We start from the raw sequence: 17255 nt of genomic DNA on the forward strand, positions 1-17255 counted from the left end.
CCGCCGGCCCCCCCGCCCCTTCGGCTCCCGTTGCGACTTTCGGAGTTTCCCGCGGAGGCGAGGCGGCCGCGGACCCCGGGGGCGCGTCCCGTGGCTGTCACGGCGGGGTCGGGACGGGCGCTGGGGACCCCTGGTGTCCCCCGATGCCGGGACGGGCAGGGTCCCCGGGGCGGGGGTAGAGCCTGGGAGCACGGCAGAGCCCCGGAGCCTCGGGTTCCCGTCGGTGGAACGGCAAGTGGTGGTCTCGGGGCGGGGAGGGGTTGTGAGGGCCGGGGTTACCCTGCCCGTGTTTCGGCGGGCCCCGGGCAGCGCCGCCCCCAGGCAGGGGCACGGGGAGGGCTTCCGGGAGCCCGGGATGCGGCGGCAGCGCTGCCGGGGCTCTACACCTTTGTTTTCGGTTCTCGGGGCAGCGATCTGTCAGTGAATCTCGCTTTCTCTCTGTTCGCAGGAAAGCAGCCTCCGGCCGGCGCCTCCGCCGTGAAGTTCCCCGGAGGCTGGGAACAGAGGGACGGGGGTGGCCGGAGCCGGGGCGCGGGCAGCTGCCGGACACCGGCCCCGCCGGCAGGTACCGACCCGCGGGGAGCTCTGCCGGCATCCTCCTCCTCCCGAGCCCGGGGAGAAGCTCCGGTGGAGGTAGAGCCAGGGGAGAGCATTGGCAGAAGAGCAATAAGCCCCGAAGTGGCCCCAATGTGGGGCACAAGTCCCGGGAGTCCGGGTGAGAGAGGGGAACCGCGGGGGCACCGCGGCCAGGGCTGGGCAGGGGGCTCTCACCGGTGCCGCACCAACCTCCCTCGGAAAGGGGGAGAAGGAGTGAGTGGCCTGGAGTGTGCTGCCCTTGCGGCAGGACCAGCGTCTTCTGCCTCTGTCTCCAGGTTCCTAATTTCTAATGAGGAGGAGTAAGCCAAAGTGTTCCAGTCCCCGGCTCTGGGGAGGGCTGCAGGCTTGTGCCCCCCAGTAAGGGGCCAGGCAAGGGGAGACGGGCAGAGTGAGGTGTCATTGTCATAGCATTATTTCCTTTTGTGCAGGGAAACGATGAAGCAGTGACCGCTCGGGACAGAGGACCTGCCACTGCTGAGCGAGACCCACCTGCACGACGGCGGAGCCCCCGCAGCCCCAGCCCTGCCCGCGCCGGGCACGTCCCTGGGCAGGGGGCTCGGGCGAGCCAGCGTGGCTCAGCTCGGCGGGACGGGACCGAGATGAGCATGGTAAAGAGCCTAGAGCGGCTGGAGCAGCGGCTGGCTGTGATGGTGGCTGCCCAGGAGACTTCTCAGGCCTGGTCTTCACTGGGAGAGGAGGGGCCGGTTTGTTTTTTGTTTCTTTTCTTTCAACCCAGCTTTGCTGAAAGGCAGCGGGTGACATGCTGGAGCCTGGGGGTGGCCGCAAGGGGCTGCCGGGGTCCGGCGGGGAGCGGAGCGGGCAGGAGGGCAGGAAAGGAAACGGGGGGAAAATGGAGGGAAGTGCCGGAGCGTGGTGAGAGCCGGAGAGGGGCCAGGCACAGGAAACGGGCAGGGGAGGGAGAGCCTGCCCTTCTTAATGAGCATCTGCCCAAATGGGCTCCCTTTCTTACTAAACTGCCAACCCTGCAACTCTTTTCTTCCCAGGATTAGAGGAAAATGCTCAGTTTGGGGAGAGTTAAAGGCAATTTCTGCGCATGAGATAGCGCATGAGATAGCCCAGAGCCCTTCGGCAGGAGCCAGGCTGGAGGGAGTGAGCCCCAACAATTGGGGTCCTTTATTTCTTTTTGTTATTCAAACAGGGCTTGGGTGATGGCTGCCATCCCAGCCATCATGTAGAATGCTTCCCTCCAGCCTTTTGATATGCATGCCCCTGTCTGGAGGCAAAGTCCGCCCGTCTCCCCTGCAATCTCTCCACCTACTGGGGAACACACCTGATAAGGGCCAGCCTGTTTTCTTAAGGAAGAAAACTGAAACGTGCCCCAGCCGGGCTGGGGGAGCAGCCGGGGGACGGGGTCTGGGGCCACAGCCCCGCCGGACACCCCGCAGGTGAGCATGGCTGCCTTGCCCAGCGGGGCAGCCGAGGAGCTCAGCTGGGCAGGAACCCCGAGCCTCTCTAAGCAGTTAATATTGTGGCATAGTCTTTAACCAGTTTGGCAAACCTTAAAGAAACTGGTATTGCAAAACTAGGGCGGGATCTGGAGTCGGCGGGTTCATTGTCTCTGTGGGGTGTCACTGCAGGGCACGTCCTGGTCACCACGCAGTGCCGGGGCTGCCGCTGGCGCCAGGCTACTGGGGAGCTCTGAGCATCGGAGCTGGAATTCTGCATTATTTTGTTTTCCGTGGGTTCTTGTCCGAAGTGTGTGGCTGTAGTGCATGCCTGGATGTTTGCAGGGCATTAAGCAATGCAAACACTGTGGTGCTGTTTTTCTCCTCCTCCTGTGAGACAGAACATGTGAGGGGAGTGCTCTGTTTCTTGTTATTTTCGTCATGCCCTGTGTGCACATGTCGGTGTGCAGTCCTGCGAGGGGAGGTGAGGACAAAGAGCTGAGCCTTCCTCCCAGGCAGAAGGTGGTGATGCGTGCGAGGACAGTGGCTCTGGCGAGAGATCTCGTCACCAGGCAGGACGGGCTTGGGTGTGTGGTGGCAGCGCTCGGTGCAAACAGCAGCAGCGAGAGGAGACGGTGCTGCAGTCCTGCTGCCTCGGTGCAGGTTTTTGGGAAAGTGAGACTTTAACTGGCTTTGCAGTTTAGGTCGTGGTGTGATGTTTGCTTTCCTGCTGGTATATCAGAGGATGGTGATGGGATGTCCTCAAGTGATCTCTGTGCAGCTGGAGAAGCGCAAGGAGCAAGCAGCGTGTATGCTGCTGTGCATGCATCCCTTGCTCCTGCCGTTGGCTGCCGGCCCTGCCTGCCTGGTGAGCCAAAATGCTGGTGCTCACACCGGTGCTCGGGTTCCACGGACCACGGAGCCCAGCTGTGGAGGTTTCCAGCTCTACCAGGGAGCCGTTGCTTCCAAAGTGAACTAATTTGCCCCGCTGTATGATCGGAACAAAGACAATGTCAGAGCTCCGTGAGCACTCGGCAAAGCTGAGTTTGGCACATGGGGTGCTGGGTCCCAGCTGTGGGTCCTGCAGAGCAGCTGGCAGGGCCGTCCTTTGCTTGGGGTGAGAGGAGAGACTGGCCGCTGGGTCTCCTCCCCAGCGCAGGGCTGGCAGGGACACGAACAAGCTGGGCTGTGCTGGGCACCGGGCATCCCTGGGGCTGAGCAAGGAAAAGCCATTTTGAGGTGGAAGGCTGCATCTTCTGGGCTCAGGCTCCATCTGAGGTTCCTGAACAGGCTTCTGACAAAGGACCAAATGCAAAGGTCCTCTGAAGGTCCTGGGGGAGCTCTGGGGGGGTGCAGATTCACTTTTTTTTTTGTGAAATGTGCAGCATCGCTGCTGTCTATGCTCACTGCCGTTCTGCAGAATCGCAGGCTGGGCAGGGGGAACAGACCCTGGAGGAGCTGACCCGGCTGCCACTGCACCATGTGCTGCACCCTGAGCATCCAGAGCCGGGGGGCACCCGGGCAGCCTGGCAAGTCTGGGCAGCTCCCAGGAATTGTTGCTGGGTCTGGGAGCAGATGTGCTGCAGCAGTGGGATTTCTGCACACAACTATAAGGGTTTAGCAGCTTAAGACTCCCTCTGGTGCCAGTCTTATCCTTGTCCCTTTGTTGAGGAGACATGTCTGGGGGGGCAGGACATGTCCCTGGGGGCTCTGCCCTGCAGAGGTGGGTGCTGGACACCTGTTTTCCTTCATGTTTGAATGGTATCAAGGTTTTAACACTGTCCTTGTTGGCATCTGAAACATCAAACCCCGACTGTTCTTTGTTTGCCAGAGGTGCTGACAGATGATCTCAAAGCAGAAATCTGATTGTTAGGGAAGCAGTTGGAGGCGATGCTGGGCGAGAGCGCAGGGAGGGGGCAGTGGGGCAGAGGTGGGGGTTTCTTCAGGGCTGCTGGGGGTTGATTTTGCTTCCTGGCGGGGCCTTAGGTGGGTAGAACCCTGTTTGCTCCTTAGCTCGCCAAGCTGAGTTACGTGCTCCTGAAATATGACTGCTGGCGAGTGGGCAAGTTGCAGCACAGATCCATAGCCCAGCAATGAGGCAGCTTCGTTAGTGCTGTCGCGAGTGCCTCTGGGAGAGCCCGGGAGCTCCTGTTTCCAAAATCAGGATCCAGAGAGGGCATCCACAGGAGCCAGAGGCATCGGGTGCAGGCAGGGCACGTCCCACCTCTCCCGGGGGGACGTCTGGGATTTCTCTGCACAGCAGCAGTGCCCGGGCAGGGGACGCCAGCACAGATCCCCACCCTGCCCCTGCACCCTGGGACAGGAGGAGCTTTCTTCCTTCAGGGGATCTGAACTTGCTGTGAGCGCCAGGACTTTGTCCCCCATGGTGAGCTGCCTGCACGTCCCGCTGCTGCTCGCACAGCCTGCCCGCTGCTGGGCGTGCTGGGGTTTGCTGGGCGTGCTGGGAGTGCTGGGTTTGCGGGGAACACTGGGCATCTGGAGCACAGCGAGGCTGGTGCCGGGGCTGGGGGTGTCCCCTGGTCCCTGTGGGTGTTTGGGAAACGCCGTTTCCCTCCAGGCAGGTTTTGGAGCCATGGCCATTGTGGCAGAGCTGGGCAGCACTGGGTGCTCCACAGTGTATGCATGGTGGGGCCGGAGCAGCCCTGCGGAAAAGCCCCAGTGCTTGCCGAAGGGCGAGCAGGTTGTGTCTAGGGCCTCTCTTTGCTGGAGCTGATGGATCTTTAGGGCCACTATGTTTGCGGAAAGGTCTTGTCCAGGTGCCCAATAGCTCCTGGTATCACTCCAGGTTTGTATGCAGTCAGATCCCTCTGCTAAGGGCAGGAGAAGTTATGGCTGGCTTGAAAAGCTTGCGCTGGCTGCTTTGCCTCCCTGGGGCTTTCTGCACGTCTAAATTTCCACTCTGGCTTCCACAGGCGACCATGAAAAATGATAAGAACCACGGCCGGGATGCAGCAGACTGCAGGGCAGAGCTGATCCTCATCAACGGGGACTGCACCAATTCCGCTAACAATACGCCTGCCCTTATTCTGGAGGCCAATGGCAAATCCAGCACTCCTGGTGAGTCGGGATGTGCTGTGCCTGGGGTATGCGGGGCCAGGGATCCCCCAGCCGCTATCCCCAGGGCTTCCTGGGGGCTGCAGCATGGTGGCCACGGCCAGGATCCCTCCATGGCTCCGGCAGCACAGCCAGGCTATGGCAATGAGCCGCTGTGGGCAGGGGTGCTGTGCTGGGGTGCTGGCTTTTGGGGGGAGGCATGGGGAACCCCCACCCGCCTGAGGGTGCTGCCAGCTGCACCACGGCTCCAGGGCTGCGCTGGTCATGGTCCCCAAATCCCAGCACTTGGGTTTTAAACGAACTGGTGACAAGCCCTGAATAGTGGGAGTGTTTCCTTGTGCCTCTGAGCTTTTAGGAACGAGGCATATAAGAATGTCCCCACACTTGCTGTTAGAGTCCCTCCCGGTTTTGGGGTGGGTGTGCGATTTGGGACTGCCGGTGTCTGCAGTACCATGATGGGGACCCTTGGGGACACTGCTTGTTCTTCTACTGTTGGCCACATCTCTCCAAGATGAGGTTTTGGTCCCTTCACACCACAGCCTGCTGCTGGGTGCGGGGTGGGCAGTGTACGGCCAGGGCAGCTGACGGAGCCGCGGCTGCTCTGCCTTGTCCCCGCGCAGATGCTGGGGCCCTGAGGCTGCCGGCCCTGAAGAGCAGCAGGAGGGACAGCAAGGGAGAGCTCGCCAAGGAGGACCTGGCCTGGCCGCTGGCGCTGACGGGCACGCAGGAGGTGAGTGCCCCCAAGGGGGTGAGTGCCCCCCCGGCTACTCCTGTCCCCCAGGTTGTTCCCCTCGGGCAGCTCTCGTGGTGGGGCAACAGTCCAATGGCAGATGCAGTATTCATTTACAAGATTTGTTTTCATTTTCAAATTCTTAATCAGCAGCAGCAGGAGGGTGAGGTGTGTGATTCAGCGATGCCCATTGTATGTTGCAGAAATCTAATAATTACTATGCTGATATTTTCTTTAAAAAGTCTTGGCCGTATGGGTGGACTGAAACACCTCATGTCTCCCACTCTGGGAGTGGTCTGGTTTTAGCTGCTTTGGGGCTGGATCCCAGTTTTGCTTCCCCCTCCTTTTGTTGACTAGGTTGACAAACCTCCAGTGCCTGGAAACATTTTTTGCCCCCTGGCTTTATTGTTTTGACTTTGAAATAAAACCCCAAGGTTGGAGATCTGCCTGTGATGAGGCAGCTTCCAAAAAAAAGAGCCATAAATCCAACCGGGGGGAAAATTCTGCTTTCCCACTATGTTGGGTTTGGGGCGCTTCACTTGCAAAATCTCATTTCAATTTGAAACACGCTCATGCCGGATGCAGGAAACGTGCCTGGGTGAGACTGTTTGTAAACTGTGGCTGCTGAAACCGCAGGCGAAAAGCTGCCCTGGGTGCCTCGGCAGAGCACCCGTGCTGTGAGAGCACCCGCACCGGGTGGACAGTGCTGGCCTGGGATGGCTGCTCTGCGGGGGCTGCAGTCCCCCCGGCCATGGCTGCAGCTGCAGGGAGGGAGGGGATGGGTGTGCAGAGCTGAGGATGCACATAGCAGCTGGAACAGAAGCTGCATAAGCAGCTGCTGGTGGCTGCAGCGCTGGGTGCTCCTGAGCGTGGCTGTGCAGCCCGGTGAGGTGAGATGCTGTGAAGTGCACAGTCGCAGGAGTGCTCAGCTGGAGGTGCTCCTGCAGCCATTGCACTCCTGCCTTCCCCGTGCTCTCAGGATGTGGAGTGCTGGCTGTCCCTGTCCCCTGTGCCACAGTCCCTCTGTTGTGGTTGCAGGTGCGGCCCCGAGGCAGCGCGGGCTGGGAGAGCAGCCTCCGGCAGAAGCCCCCCGTCCGACTCATCTTCCAGGCAGGGCAGACCCGGCATGAGATGAGGATCAAGGAACCAAACAGCGTGGAGACGCTCAGGGACCTGCCGGCTCCCCTGCGGGTGAGGGTCTGCGCAGGCGCTGGGGTTTTCCTGGAGCTTCCCTGCTCACCTGCTGTGCCCTGGCCAAGGCGCTTCAGGCATATTGCAGCCTCTCTGTGCCTCAGTTTCCCCTGTGAAGTGGAGGTGTGTGCTGTTGCTTGCCCTAGCTAGGAACTGGGTGCTTTGAACCACCCTGGGGTGAACGAGTAGAGGAAAAGGGATGAGAGCAAGTGCTGCACCGCTTCTGTGCATCTTGCAAGTAAAAGCAGAGCAGTTCTCCCTCAGACACCCCAGTCCTGGCCCTGATCTCCATTCCTGACCACAGTGGCATCCCTGCTCCCCATCTCCCCTCTTCTTGCTCTCCAGTTCCTGGCTGAGGGGCTGGGAGTGACATGGGTCTGGGGGTGGCGTGGGGCAGGTCCCTGCTCCCCCTGCTCCTGTCCCCTCGCCCTGCTGCGCTCACGCTCTGATCCCTCCGCTGCACAGAGCTCCAAGCGACGCTCAGCTGCATCCGTGCCCGTGACCATCGACCTGACAGAGGAGGACTCGCAGGATTCGTCCCGCAGCAGCAGCACGATCTCAGGCAGTAGCTCCCAGGAAGGGCCCAATGGCTCTGCCGAGCTGGGGACTGAGGAGCCAGAGAGCAGAGACGCGAGGATGGACCAAGAGTACCAGGTACGGGGCGGCCAAACGCTGCTCCTGCACTGGGACCCTGTGCCTGGGATGCTGCAGGGTGAGGCTGAACAAGCTCTTCTGGTTTGTCCCCAGCCTGCAGGCGAGTGGACCCTCTGGAACCCTCCCTGCTGCTTCTGCCCCGCCTCCCTGGGGGCCCTTCCCTCCTGTCGGGGTACGATGGCACTGGGCTGTCCCGGTCCATCGGCAGTGGCAGCAGCGGGGTCGATGCTGACCCAGGGACAGTGTGGGGACCAGTTCCGTTGAGCCCCTGCCTGTGAGGCTGCAGAGCCGCCCAGGGCCCCGGGACGCGTGTGCGGCACACGCCGCGCTGGTGCCTGCCCTGCCCGCCAGACAGGCGGGTCTGTGCGCAGAAAATGCTCCTGTTGGGGCTGCTGGGGAGGAGCGGAGTGATTCAGTGCCTGCGGGCGCAGGGCAGGGCCCCAGACTCACAGGAACTGGGCAATTGCATCTTGCTGCATAATTGGGTGCCTAATCGTAGAACAAAGCTGGGCAGGAGGGCTCTGCAGGCAGAGGAGACGCGGCTCCTGTGCGTCACGCTGCTTGGTGGAGGCCCTTGGCATGGTCATGCCAAAATTCCCAGCTCAGCTTTTTCTCATTTCTGTGTTTGCTCTGCCCCATGGGAACAAGAGGAGGGTGGGTGCCCTGAGTGCAGCCTGATGAGCTGAGCTGTAAGCCCTGTGAAGGGGTTGGTTCCCTTTGCCGGGAGGACCTCATCTGCACAGGGACACCCAGGATCAACCAGGGAGCTGCTGTCCGCCTGCCCTGCCCATCCCCATCATCGGGGCTGCTACCAGAGCTTCCTCACTGCTGCTGTGCATGGTGGCAGGAATGGCTTTGTGGTGTTTGCAGAGCCTGGGCAGGCAGGAGCGGGCATGCACAGGCACCGGTGCCAGCAGGGCTGGCAGGACCAAGCACACACTGCACCGTGCGTGCCAGGCACCGGGCTTGGTGTGGGGCAGGCAGCACCAAGCTCCTGCCTGCTGTGAGCCTGGAGCCAGCGCTGCCAGGGACGTGTTCTGCTGGCTTTGTGAGGGACGGGTTTGCAACCTCTGTAGGTCACTGTGCAGAGATCGAGCATGTGGCTTCACCACAGTGACACTCTGCTCCTGCGTGCTCCAGGGCTCTCCTGCTCAGGTAAAACGGGGAGTTTGTTGTGCTTTGGGCTGAGCTGTGTTGTGCTCTTTTTTTGCTTTCAGGACGGGAAGGAATTTGGAATTGGGGAGCTCGTCTGGGGAAAGATCAAAGGTTTCTCCTGGTGGCCTGCAATCGTTGTCTCCTACAGAGCCACGGCCAAGCGCCAGGCCGTCTCGGGCATGCGCTGGGTGCAGTGGTTTGGAGACGGGAAATTCTCTGAGGTGAGCCTACTGCCTGCCCCTGCCTGCTGCCTGCACCCTGCCCGCTGCCTGCCCCTGCCTGCACCCAGCTTCCCCCAGGCTGACATCTCCTCCCCGGCACGTTTTTGCTGTCTGTCCCGTTCTGGGTCTGCTCTGGGTGTGGGTGCAGCTGCAGCATCCCCGGGCAGGGACCCTGTGGTTCCTCAGGCTCTGATGTGCTCTCCTGGCTCTGGTGTCTGTAACTAGTGACTAGGCACTGTGAGCTGGTGACAGGATCCAGCACTGGGGATGTCTGCCCGGCCCCTGCGCAAGGTTTTGTCCAGCCTCTGGTCTTCAGGGCTGATGAGGCACACCTTTCCAGAGCCCGTCACTGCTCGGCCATCCCGCACCTCCCCCGGGCTGCAGGCAGAGTGGGGGAAGCACCGTGCCGGGTGTCTGTGCTGGGCACGTGTCTGTGCTGTGCTGGGTGTCTGTGCTGTGCTGGGTGTCTGTGCTGGCAGACGTGTGGTGCCAGCAGAGGGTGCAAAGCACCCATCCTCAACACAAGTGCAATGATGCTGCTGCTGCCGCCGCTCCCTCTGCTGCATGTCACTCTGCACAGCCAGCACTGGGTGTCCCTGTGTGGCTGCACAGCCCAGACAAGGCCCGGCAGTGCCGCATGGCCATGGCCCAGCGCCTCGGCGTGAGAGGAGAGCCATGCTGGGAACCGCTGCGCTGCAGGGCTGGTCTGCAGCAGGGGGGATATGGTGCTGCAGGGGACACGGTGCTGCGGGGCACATGGTGCTGTGAGGGACACGGCTGAAGCAGGGCATGCCCATGCCAGCTCTTAAGCTTTTGTCACTCTCTCCCAGGTTTCTGCAGACAAGCTGGTGGGGCTCATGGCCTTTAGGCAGCATTTCAATTCATCCACATTTAACAAGCTGGTCTCCTACCGACGAGCCATATACCATGCGCTGGAGGTAACGGCAGAGCTGGGTGGGTGGATGAGGTGCCTGGGGATGTGGCTGGGCTCTGGGGCTGGGAGTGCGGGCACACACGGGCTGTGCAAGGGCGGCTGGTGCAGTGGAGCCAGCGAAGGAGCTGCCGTGTTGCTGTGACAATGTCCCCCCAGGGAGCAGGGGGTCTGTGGGGCCCAGCACCGCAGAGCTCGGGCACTGTGTTGTGGGGTTTGGGCAGGGCTCCCCAGCTCTGCCCCTGCTGTCACTCTGCTCTGCACTGGGCTGGCTCTGGACACACTGTGGATTGCACCAGAGTGCTCAGCCCAGCCAGGACTCATCATTTCCCTTGGGGGGACAGAGAGGAGGAGGATGGACGGGGGAGGATGGATGGGGACGACAGCCGGGCTTGTTGCAGAGTTGGGAGGCGCAAGAGCATGACACACCCGCTATGGGAATCCGGCAGCTGCTGCTGTGCCGGGGCTGCCGGGCTGTGTCTGTGGTGGGGAGGGGACATGGCAGATATGCCCTGCACGCTGCAGCCCATGCCATCCCTCCTCTGGGCAGGTTGCCCGGAGCCGGTCGGGGAAGATGTTTGCAGCCACCCCCGGGGAGTCACTGGAGGAGCAGCTGAAGCCCATGATTGACTGGGCGCTCACCGGCTTCAAACCCCTGGGCCTGAAGGGGCTGCGGCCACCCAAAGCCTCAGGTGAGGGGGTGGCATGAGCGGGACACGGCTGAGCTGCTTCTGCTGGTGCCAAGAAGGCCCCAGGCTCCACACAGGGGTTCCAGCAGCAGCATTGCAAAAAGCCATAGGAAAGTGCCCTCGGAGCAGCTCCTGGAGGGCAGGGACATGGTGGAGCCCTGGGCGTGCATGGGGAGCCGGGGTGGGCAGGACAGGCTCTGTGTGTGGCTGTGGTGGGACCTGGCAGGAGATGTCCCCTGTGCCCTGGGGAGCTCCCAAGGCTTGTCCCCAGGAGCTGCCCGTCCTTGCAGAGAACGGAGCCCTACGGAACGGGACAGAGGAGGTGCTGTCCCTCGAGCAGTGTCCCCCCACCAAGAGGCTGAAGAGCAGCCCCTGCAACAATGGCAAGGAGCAGCGCGCGGAGGAGGACCAGAGCCGAGGTGAGTCGCACGGCCTGGGCCCTGTGGCCTCGAGCACTGGGAAACCTCTGGGAAAGGGTTTGGCTCTTCCCGAGGCCATGAAGTTTCTGAAATGAAAAGCTTTTGTGGTCTCGTGTTGGTCAGCGGTGCCTTACAAGGCACCAGCAAACCCAACTGCAAGACAGGGCACCGCAAGCTGGGCTCCACTGGTCGTGTATTGCTACTTTGAGCTTGAGTTCTTGTATCTCCAGCAGTGAAAGGACATGGATTTTGTACCAAAATTTTTAATGTGCCCATGGCCTGCCTTCTCTGTGCAGCACTGAGCAAAGATGGAGCAGTTTTAATGCAAGAAATAAGGCATCTACAAGTAGAGTGCTTGTAAGTTCATTACATGAGAAATGATAAATCTTTCTTTTTTTTTTTTATTTTATAAAGAGCAAATGGTTTCCCAAGTTACAAACAACAGCGGGAGTCTCGAAGGTAATTGCTTGCCCTGTCTGTTGGGCAGAGATGTGGGGTGGGTGCAGAGGTGGGGCTGCCCCTGCGCAGTCCCTGCGTGGACTGAGTGGGTGTCTGTCTGTCCCACAGCCAGCTGTCTGTCCTGTGGGAGGAGGAACCCGGCCACCTTCCACCCGCTCTTCCAGGGGGGCCTCTGCCAGACCTGCAGGGTAAGAGCTGCTGTGCTGGAGCTGGGGATGGGGTGCGGAGTCCGGCGCTGTATGGACCGGAGGGGTGACAGTGCCAGCTCCTGGCCGTGCTGTACTCACCACAGCACTGTCCCTTGGCATGTTCTTGCCAGCGCAAGCGCCAAGGACATGTGTCTCTAAGCTCTCACCGTGCACCAGAGATGGCATGAAGCAGCGTTCTCTGTTCACCCTCTGAGCACAGATCCTGATCCTCTGTCCATATCCTTTTGCTAGGATAGATTCCTGGAGCTCTTCTACATGTATGACGAAGACGGCTACCAGTCCTACTGCACCGTCTGCTGCGAGGGCAAGGAGCTGCTGCTCTGCAGCAATGCCAGCTGCTGCAGGTGGGTTTGGCCCTGCTCCGTGAGACCCAGCAGAGCCCTGGGGACGTGCAGGGAACTGGGATCATGTGGGACTCTGGGCAGGCTCTGCACATGCCAGGGTATTAGCAGCCTTAAAAAAACAGGATAGTGCATGGAAAAACATCCTGCAAAATGAGGTGGGGGCTCCAGTGCATGGCAGGGGAGAGCCCAAAGAGGTTGGTTTCTGGAGGTGACAGGCATGAGGTGCTGTGGTTTGGGCAGGTGCTTCTGCGTGGAGTGTCTGGAGGTGCTGGTGGGGCGAGGAACGTCGGCCAAGGCAAAGGAGCAGGAGCCCTGGAACTGCTACATGTGCCAGCCCGCGGGGAGCTATGGGGTTCTGCAGCGCCGACAGGACTGGAGCACCCGCCTGCAGGACTTCTTCACCAGTGACAAGGGACAGGAATACGTAAGGGCCGCAGAAGGCAGGGCGAGCAGCTCAGGATCCCTCAGGCTCTGCCCTGGTCTCACTCTTCCAGCCTCTCCAGGGTGCTGGGCTCTTGACCCCACAAACACTGCCCTGAAGGCAGAAGCAATACCTGTAGAGCCACGGTTTGGCCTCACAGAGTATCGCGGCATCTGCTGCTCATTGCTGTCCTTCCATTGCAGGCTGCACCCAAAATCTACCCAACAGTCCCCCCAGCCAAGAGGAGACCGATTCGAGTGCTCTCGTTATTTGACGGCATTTCAACAGGTGAGGCACTGGAAGAGCGTCGTCCTGGCTGCTTGTAGCACTGGATGTCGGGGATAAACAGTATCATGGCCTCAACCTGTGTCTGAAAGCTTGGTGGGGTGGAAGGGATGAGGGCAGGGGCTGGATCTCCATGGGAAGGGGATGAAAGCAGGTGCTCCCCTCCTGCTGGGCAGGGTTGCGGAGGGGGAGTGATGCCAGGAGGTGTTGGGAGTGTTGCTCACAAGGTTCCTGCTGCACCGAGTGCTGTCTTGGGTGGTTGGTGTCGCTGAGAAGTGAGAGGTCTGCGGTGCTGGTAACCTGGGCTCAGGGGAAAATGTGCCTGAGGGCAAGTGGTTTGACTGGGTTCCCTCAGCACTGGAGTTCTGCTTTCTGGGAGCAAACCTGCCTGGAGGAACGGGTCATAAAATGACCTGTTTGCTCATCCCTAAATCTTGTGTGTCTGCACTTACCTAGGACACGAAAAAGTGGCCACGTCGAGCTTGTCTGCCGAGGAAAGAGACCGTGAGACTAAACCAAGCCGGGCAGCCTCAGAGCTGTGTCCCTTGGCAGGGTACCTGGTGCTGAAGGACCTGGGCATCCAGGTGGAGAAGTACATCGCCTCAGAGATCTGCGAGGACGCCATAGCTGTGGGCACCATGCGCCACGAGGGCAACATCACCTACGTGCACGACGTCAGGAACATAACCAAGAGAAATGTGAGCTCTGCTGCCGTAGGGGCTGGGGAACCTGGTGCTGTGGCCACGTGGGTCTCACCCACCAGCCCCCCATCCTGCTGGGGAATGGGACCTGCTTATGGGCTGTCTCCTAATGGGGGGTCTGTTTGCTCCAGATCGAGGAGTGGGGTCCGTTTGACCTGGTGATTGGCGGGAGCCCCTGTAACGAGCCATCCCTCGTCAGCTCAGCCAGGAAGGGGCTTTACGGTAAGTGCCTCTGTGAGGCTGGGTGTCCTCAGGTGTTCTGGGATGTGGAGGCACCACAGGAGCCATTCAGCACCACTCAGCTTGGTCAGTGGTGGTTCCCTCTGAGCTGCAAACCGTGGGGTGGCTCCTGCAATGCTCAGGCTGTCGCCGTGCCAGTTGCGTGGCCCCTGTGCCACAGCCGGTCCCAACCCTGCTCCCTGGCTTTCTCCCTTGCAGAAGGAACTGGGAGGCTGTTCTTTGAGTTTTACCACCTGCTCAACTACGCTCGCCCCAAGGCAGGAGAGGAGCGTCCCTTCTTCTGGATGTTCGAGAATGTGGTGGCCATGAGAGTCAATGACAAGAGGGACATTTCTCGGTTTTTGGAGGTAGGGATTGCTGCTGGCTTTGAGAGTGGCACCGAAGCAGGACACACGTGCCAAGGCTGTGGGGGTTTGTCTGTGGTTTCATATGGCCCCACCACTGGAAAACCCCCTGCCTGATGCCTCTGTTAGGAATCACTTCAGTCTTGGCTCTGGATCCCATTGGATTTCAGCAGGTTAACCCCCCTGTTCTGCGGGGGAAGGTTTTTGCCAGTCTTGCAGAAAGCATCTGTTCAGAGCAACAGCCTGTTATTTCTGGGCAGAGGGAGGTCAGGGACTGGAAAGGATTTTTAACTCCGTGGTGGCCAAGACGGGCTGTGGGTCAGCTGGACCCCCACGTGTAAAAGCCCCTTTGGAGGCTGATGGTCCCAATCTTGGCCCAGAAAAATCAGGACTGAACCATCCGTGATTTTCGTTAGAGCTGCCCACGGCTTGAGAGCCCACGTGGCCCATCAGACCATGCTGTGTGTGGAACAGCGTTTGTCTGGACTGCATCCTGCAGGCGGGTTGCTGAGCAGAGGGAAGGGCTGTCCATGCAGGAGGGGGCTGAGCCCAGAGCCCCTGCCGCCTCTAACTTGTTTTTTCCCTGCATGGCCTGCAGTGCAACCCGGTGATGATTGACGCTATCAAGATATCGGCTGCCCACCGAGCACGCTATTTCTGGGGCAACCTCCCGGGGATGAACAGGTAAATTCTTCACCATCCTGATGAATCGCTGCCACCTGGTTTTGTTTTGTGATGCTCGTGTAGTTATTCTTTCCTCCTTGGCCCCAAGCCCAGCTCCTGGGAGCCAAAGAGCTGCAGCTACCGCTCGCTGCAGTTCCCTGCAGTGATGTGCACATGATAATGTGCTTGTTAATGAGCAATAACGAGACTGTGGGAAAAGTGCAGCAGTGTCCCCTGTCCCTGAGGCAGTAGTGACAGGGCTTCTGCAGGATGCTGCGTGCTGTGTCCGGCGTGGGGTGCAGACCTACATTGGCCTTTGTGTCAGCCCCCGGCTGATGTGGGGGTGCTATATAGCAGCTCCAGCCCCTCACGGTGCTGGGGGGTTTGCTGGTGGTGAACTGGGATGCTCACGCTATGGCAGGTGGCGGCAGCTGCAGCAAAGTGAAACTGCACTCCTCCAAACTTTGTTCACGCTGCGTAGCACCCCAAATTCATGGCAAAACACAACAGAGGGACTTGGAATAGGGTAAAATCCGATTACTAGCAGTCCTGCACACCAAATACTCCCAGGAACAAAAACTGGAGCTTTTGCACAGCAAATGCCTCAACCAATAAACACTGACGGGGTTTAAATATTTTTGCTTGTTTATATTTAAATTGCCAGTATTTGGTAGGGTTTAATTAAAGCTGAGCTAGAGGCATGTAGGTATTTGAAAGTGAAATAGTGATTACCGAGATGTTCCTTTGTCAGTTGTGCCGTTTGAAATTACTCTTGAACTTCTACCTGCCGTAAGGAGGCGGAAGTGCCGGCGCAATGGTGGTTCAGGTCATGGCCACGGAACAGCCCGGGGCGACTGTCTGCGGGGCTGTCACGCAGGACACAGGCACAGGGCTCCTCCAAAACTGCTGCCAGGGCACTGAGTGCCCTTCCCATGGGACACTTCTGAGCTGGTCACCTCTCGGGTGGCTCAGGATGGTGCTGCTGGGGGCAAAGGGCTCCTGTGCCTGTGCTGGCAGGAGCTGCTCTGCTCTGGTATTAATGGCAAATGACCTCTAATAACTCGTTGGGTGCTCAGAGAGCAATGTACTGACCTTGGCCAAGCTGGAAGGGCTGCATGAATGTGGATCTGACACGCAGAACTGGGAGGAGGAATTTTCTTATTGTCTTTAGATATTTAATGTTTAGTTTTTGCTCCCCAGCTTGCAGTGCTAGTGCAGACTGCTGGCTGAGGTTACTGGTGGCTCTTTGGCTTTGCTGTGAGCCCCAGGGCAGCTCGCAGGCACATCGGAGCGGGAGGCACGTGCTCACACTTGCCACGTATAGATTTCCATGGCCCAGCAGGTGCAGCACGGAGCTCCTCATTCCTGGCTGGACTCCCTGGGACGGTCACAGCCTGAGTCCCCAGCTGGCTCTGGGCACTTGCTTCCCATCCACAGGCGGGTTTAAGTCACTTGGGGCAGATCAGTTCGCAGGGGTGAGCATGGGATGGTTTGTAGGGGTACCTGTGTTCACAGGACAGGTCCATAGGAGCTGTGGGTGCTGCTCCACTGGTCCCTGTGCTGCCTGGGCTGATTCCGCTGGCTCTGGGCAGAGCAGGAATAGCTTGGGCGCCTGTGCCGAGTGCTTTGAGGGCTTTGGGTGAAAAGCAATTTGTGTTTTACTGGAGCTCAGGGCAAGAAAATCTGGGAGCTGGCCAGGAGTGTGAACTCTGTGCAATGAGAAGCTTCTTCCCAGTGAGACTGTAAGATGGGCTGGGTCTTGAGCGAGCCCCAGGCTGGACATAGGGACAGGGAAGAGGGATGTTGTGTCCCAGCCGGTGGCACTGGGGCCAGGGCAGCCTCACCCAGCCCTCTCCTGCCTCTGCTCTGCAGGATCTTCGGCTTCCCCCTCCACTATAGCGAGGTCCCCAGCACGGGCCGCGGGGCTCGCCAGAAGCTGCTGGGGCGGTCATGGAGCATCCCTGTCATCCAGCACCTCTTCTCCCCGCTCAAGGATTACTTTGCCTGCGAGTAGCACAGAGTGTCCCTCGTCTCGCTGGTAACGACGCTGCGCGGCCACGGCGGGAGGGGGACGGGCACCGCACCGGACTCACCCCCGCACTGTCCCTCCCGCCGCACCGCGGGCTGCCCGGCCCCGCAGGGACCGCTCAGGACATGTCCTTAACCAAAGAACCTGGCAGGGTAACTCTTCTTTCAAGGGACTAACGGCAGTGACATGTAGAAAATGATGGACACTAGAGCTTTAATTACCCAGCGCAGGAAGCTCTGCATAGCTGATGAGACGAGAAGTCTTCTCCAGAGCATTAAGTATTCCATTTGAGCCTAGAGCTGGGAAGGCAGCACTCGCTGAGCAGTCAGCATGGAGGCAGCTGCCGGCTGCTGCAGACAAACTGGAACTGGAGCGAATTATTGCTTTTCCTAAACAAACAAAACCTCTCTTGAAGCAACTGCCAAAAATGCCCAAACTGTAGCAGCAGGTGTAAGGGACCCTGGTCAGGTTACATACACTGAACATGCAGGA

The 17255-nt window shown here is 59.7% G+C and overlaps 1 protein-coding gene across 1 annotated transcript; it reads left to right on the forward strand.

Annotated features, from left to right (window-relative positions):
- Positions 1 to 1196: 1196 nt before the first annotated feature.
- On the forward strand, positions 1197 to 16748 carry DNMT3B (DNA methyltransferase 3 beta; the record flags this gene model as incomplete). The annotated part of the gene is made up of 19 exons (XM_080354494.1): positions 1197 to 1301; positions 4937 to 5081; positions 5699 to 5808; positions 6847 to 6999; positions 7465 to 7653; positions 8871 to 9029; positions 9860 to 9967; positions 10511 to 10652; positions 10940 to 11068; positions 11483 to 11527; positions 11636 to 11715; positions 11968 to 12080; positions 12321 to 12504; positions 12705 to 12789; positions 13339 to 13484; positions 13619 to 13709; positions 13926 to 14074; positions 14670 to 14755; positions 16607 to 16748. 19 exons carry the CDS (start codon positions 1197 to 1199, stop codon positions 16746 to 16748), a joined length of 2361 nt encoding a protein of 786 aa, XP_080210620.1.
- Between the last annotated feature and the right edge of the window lie 507 nt (positions 16749 to 17255).

This window comes from Nesoenas mayeri (assembly GCF_963082525.1).
Source record: "Nesoenas mayeri genome assembly, chromosome: 16".
In the NCBI taxonomy this organism is placed as follows: domain Eukaryota; kingdom Metazoa; phylum Chordata; class Aves; order Columbiformes; family Columbidae; genus Nesoenas; species Nesoenas mayeri.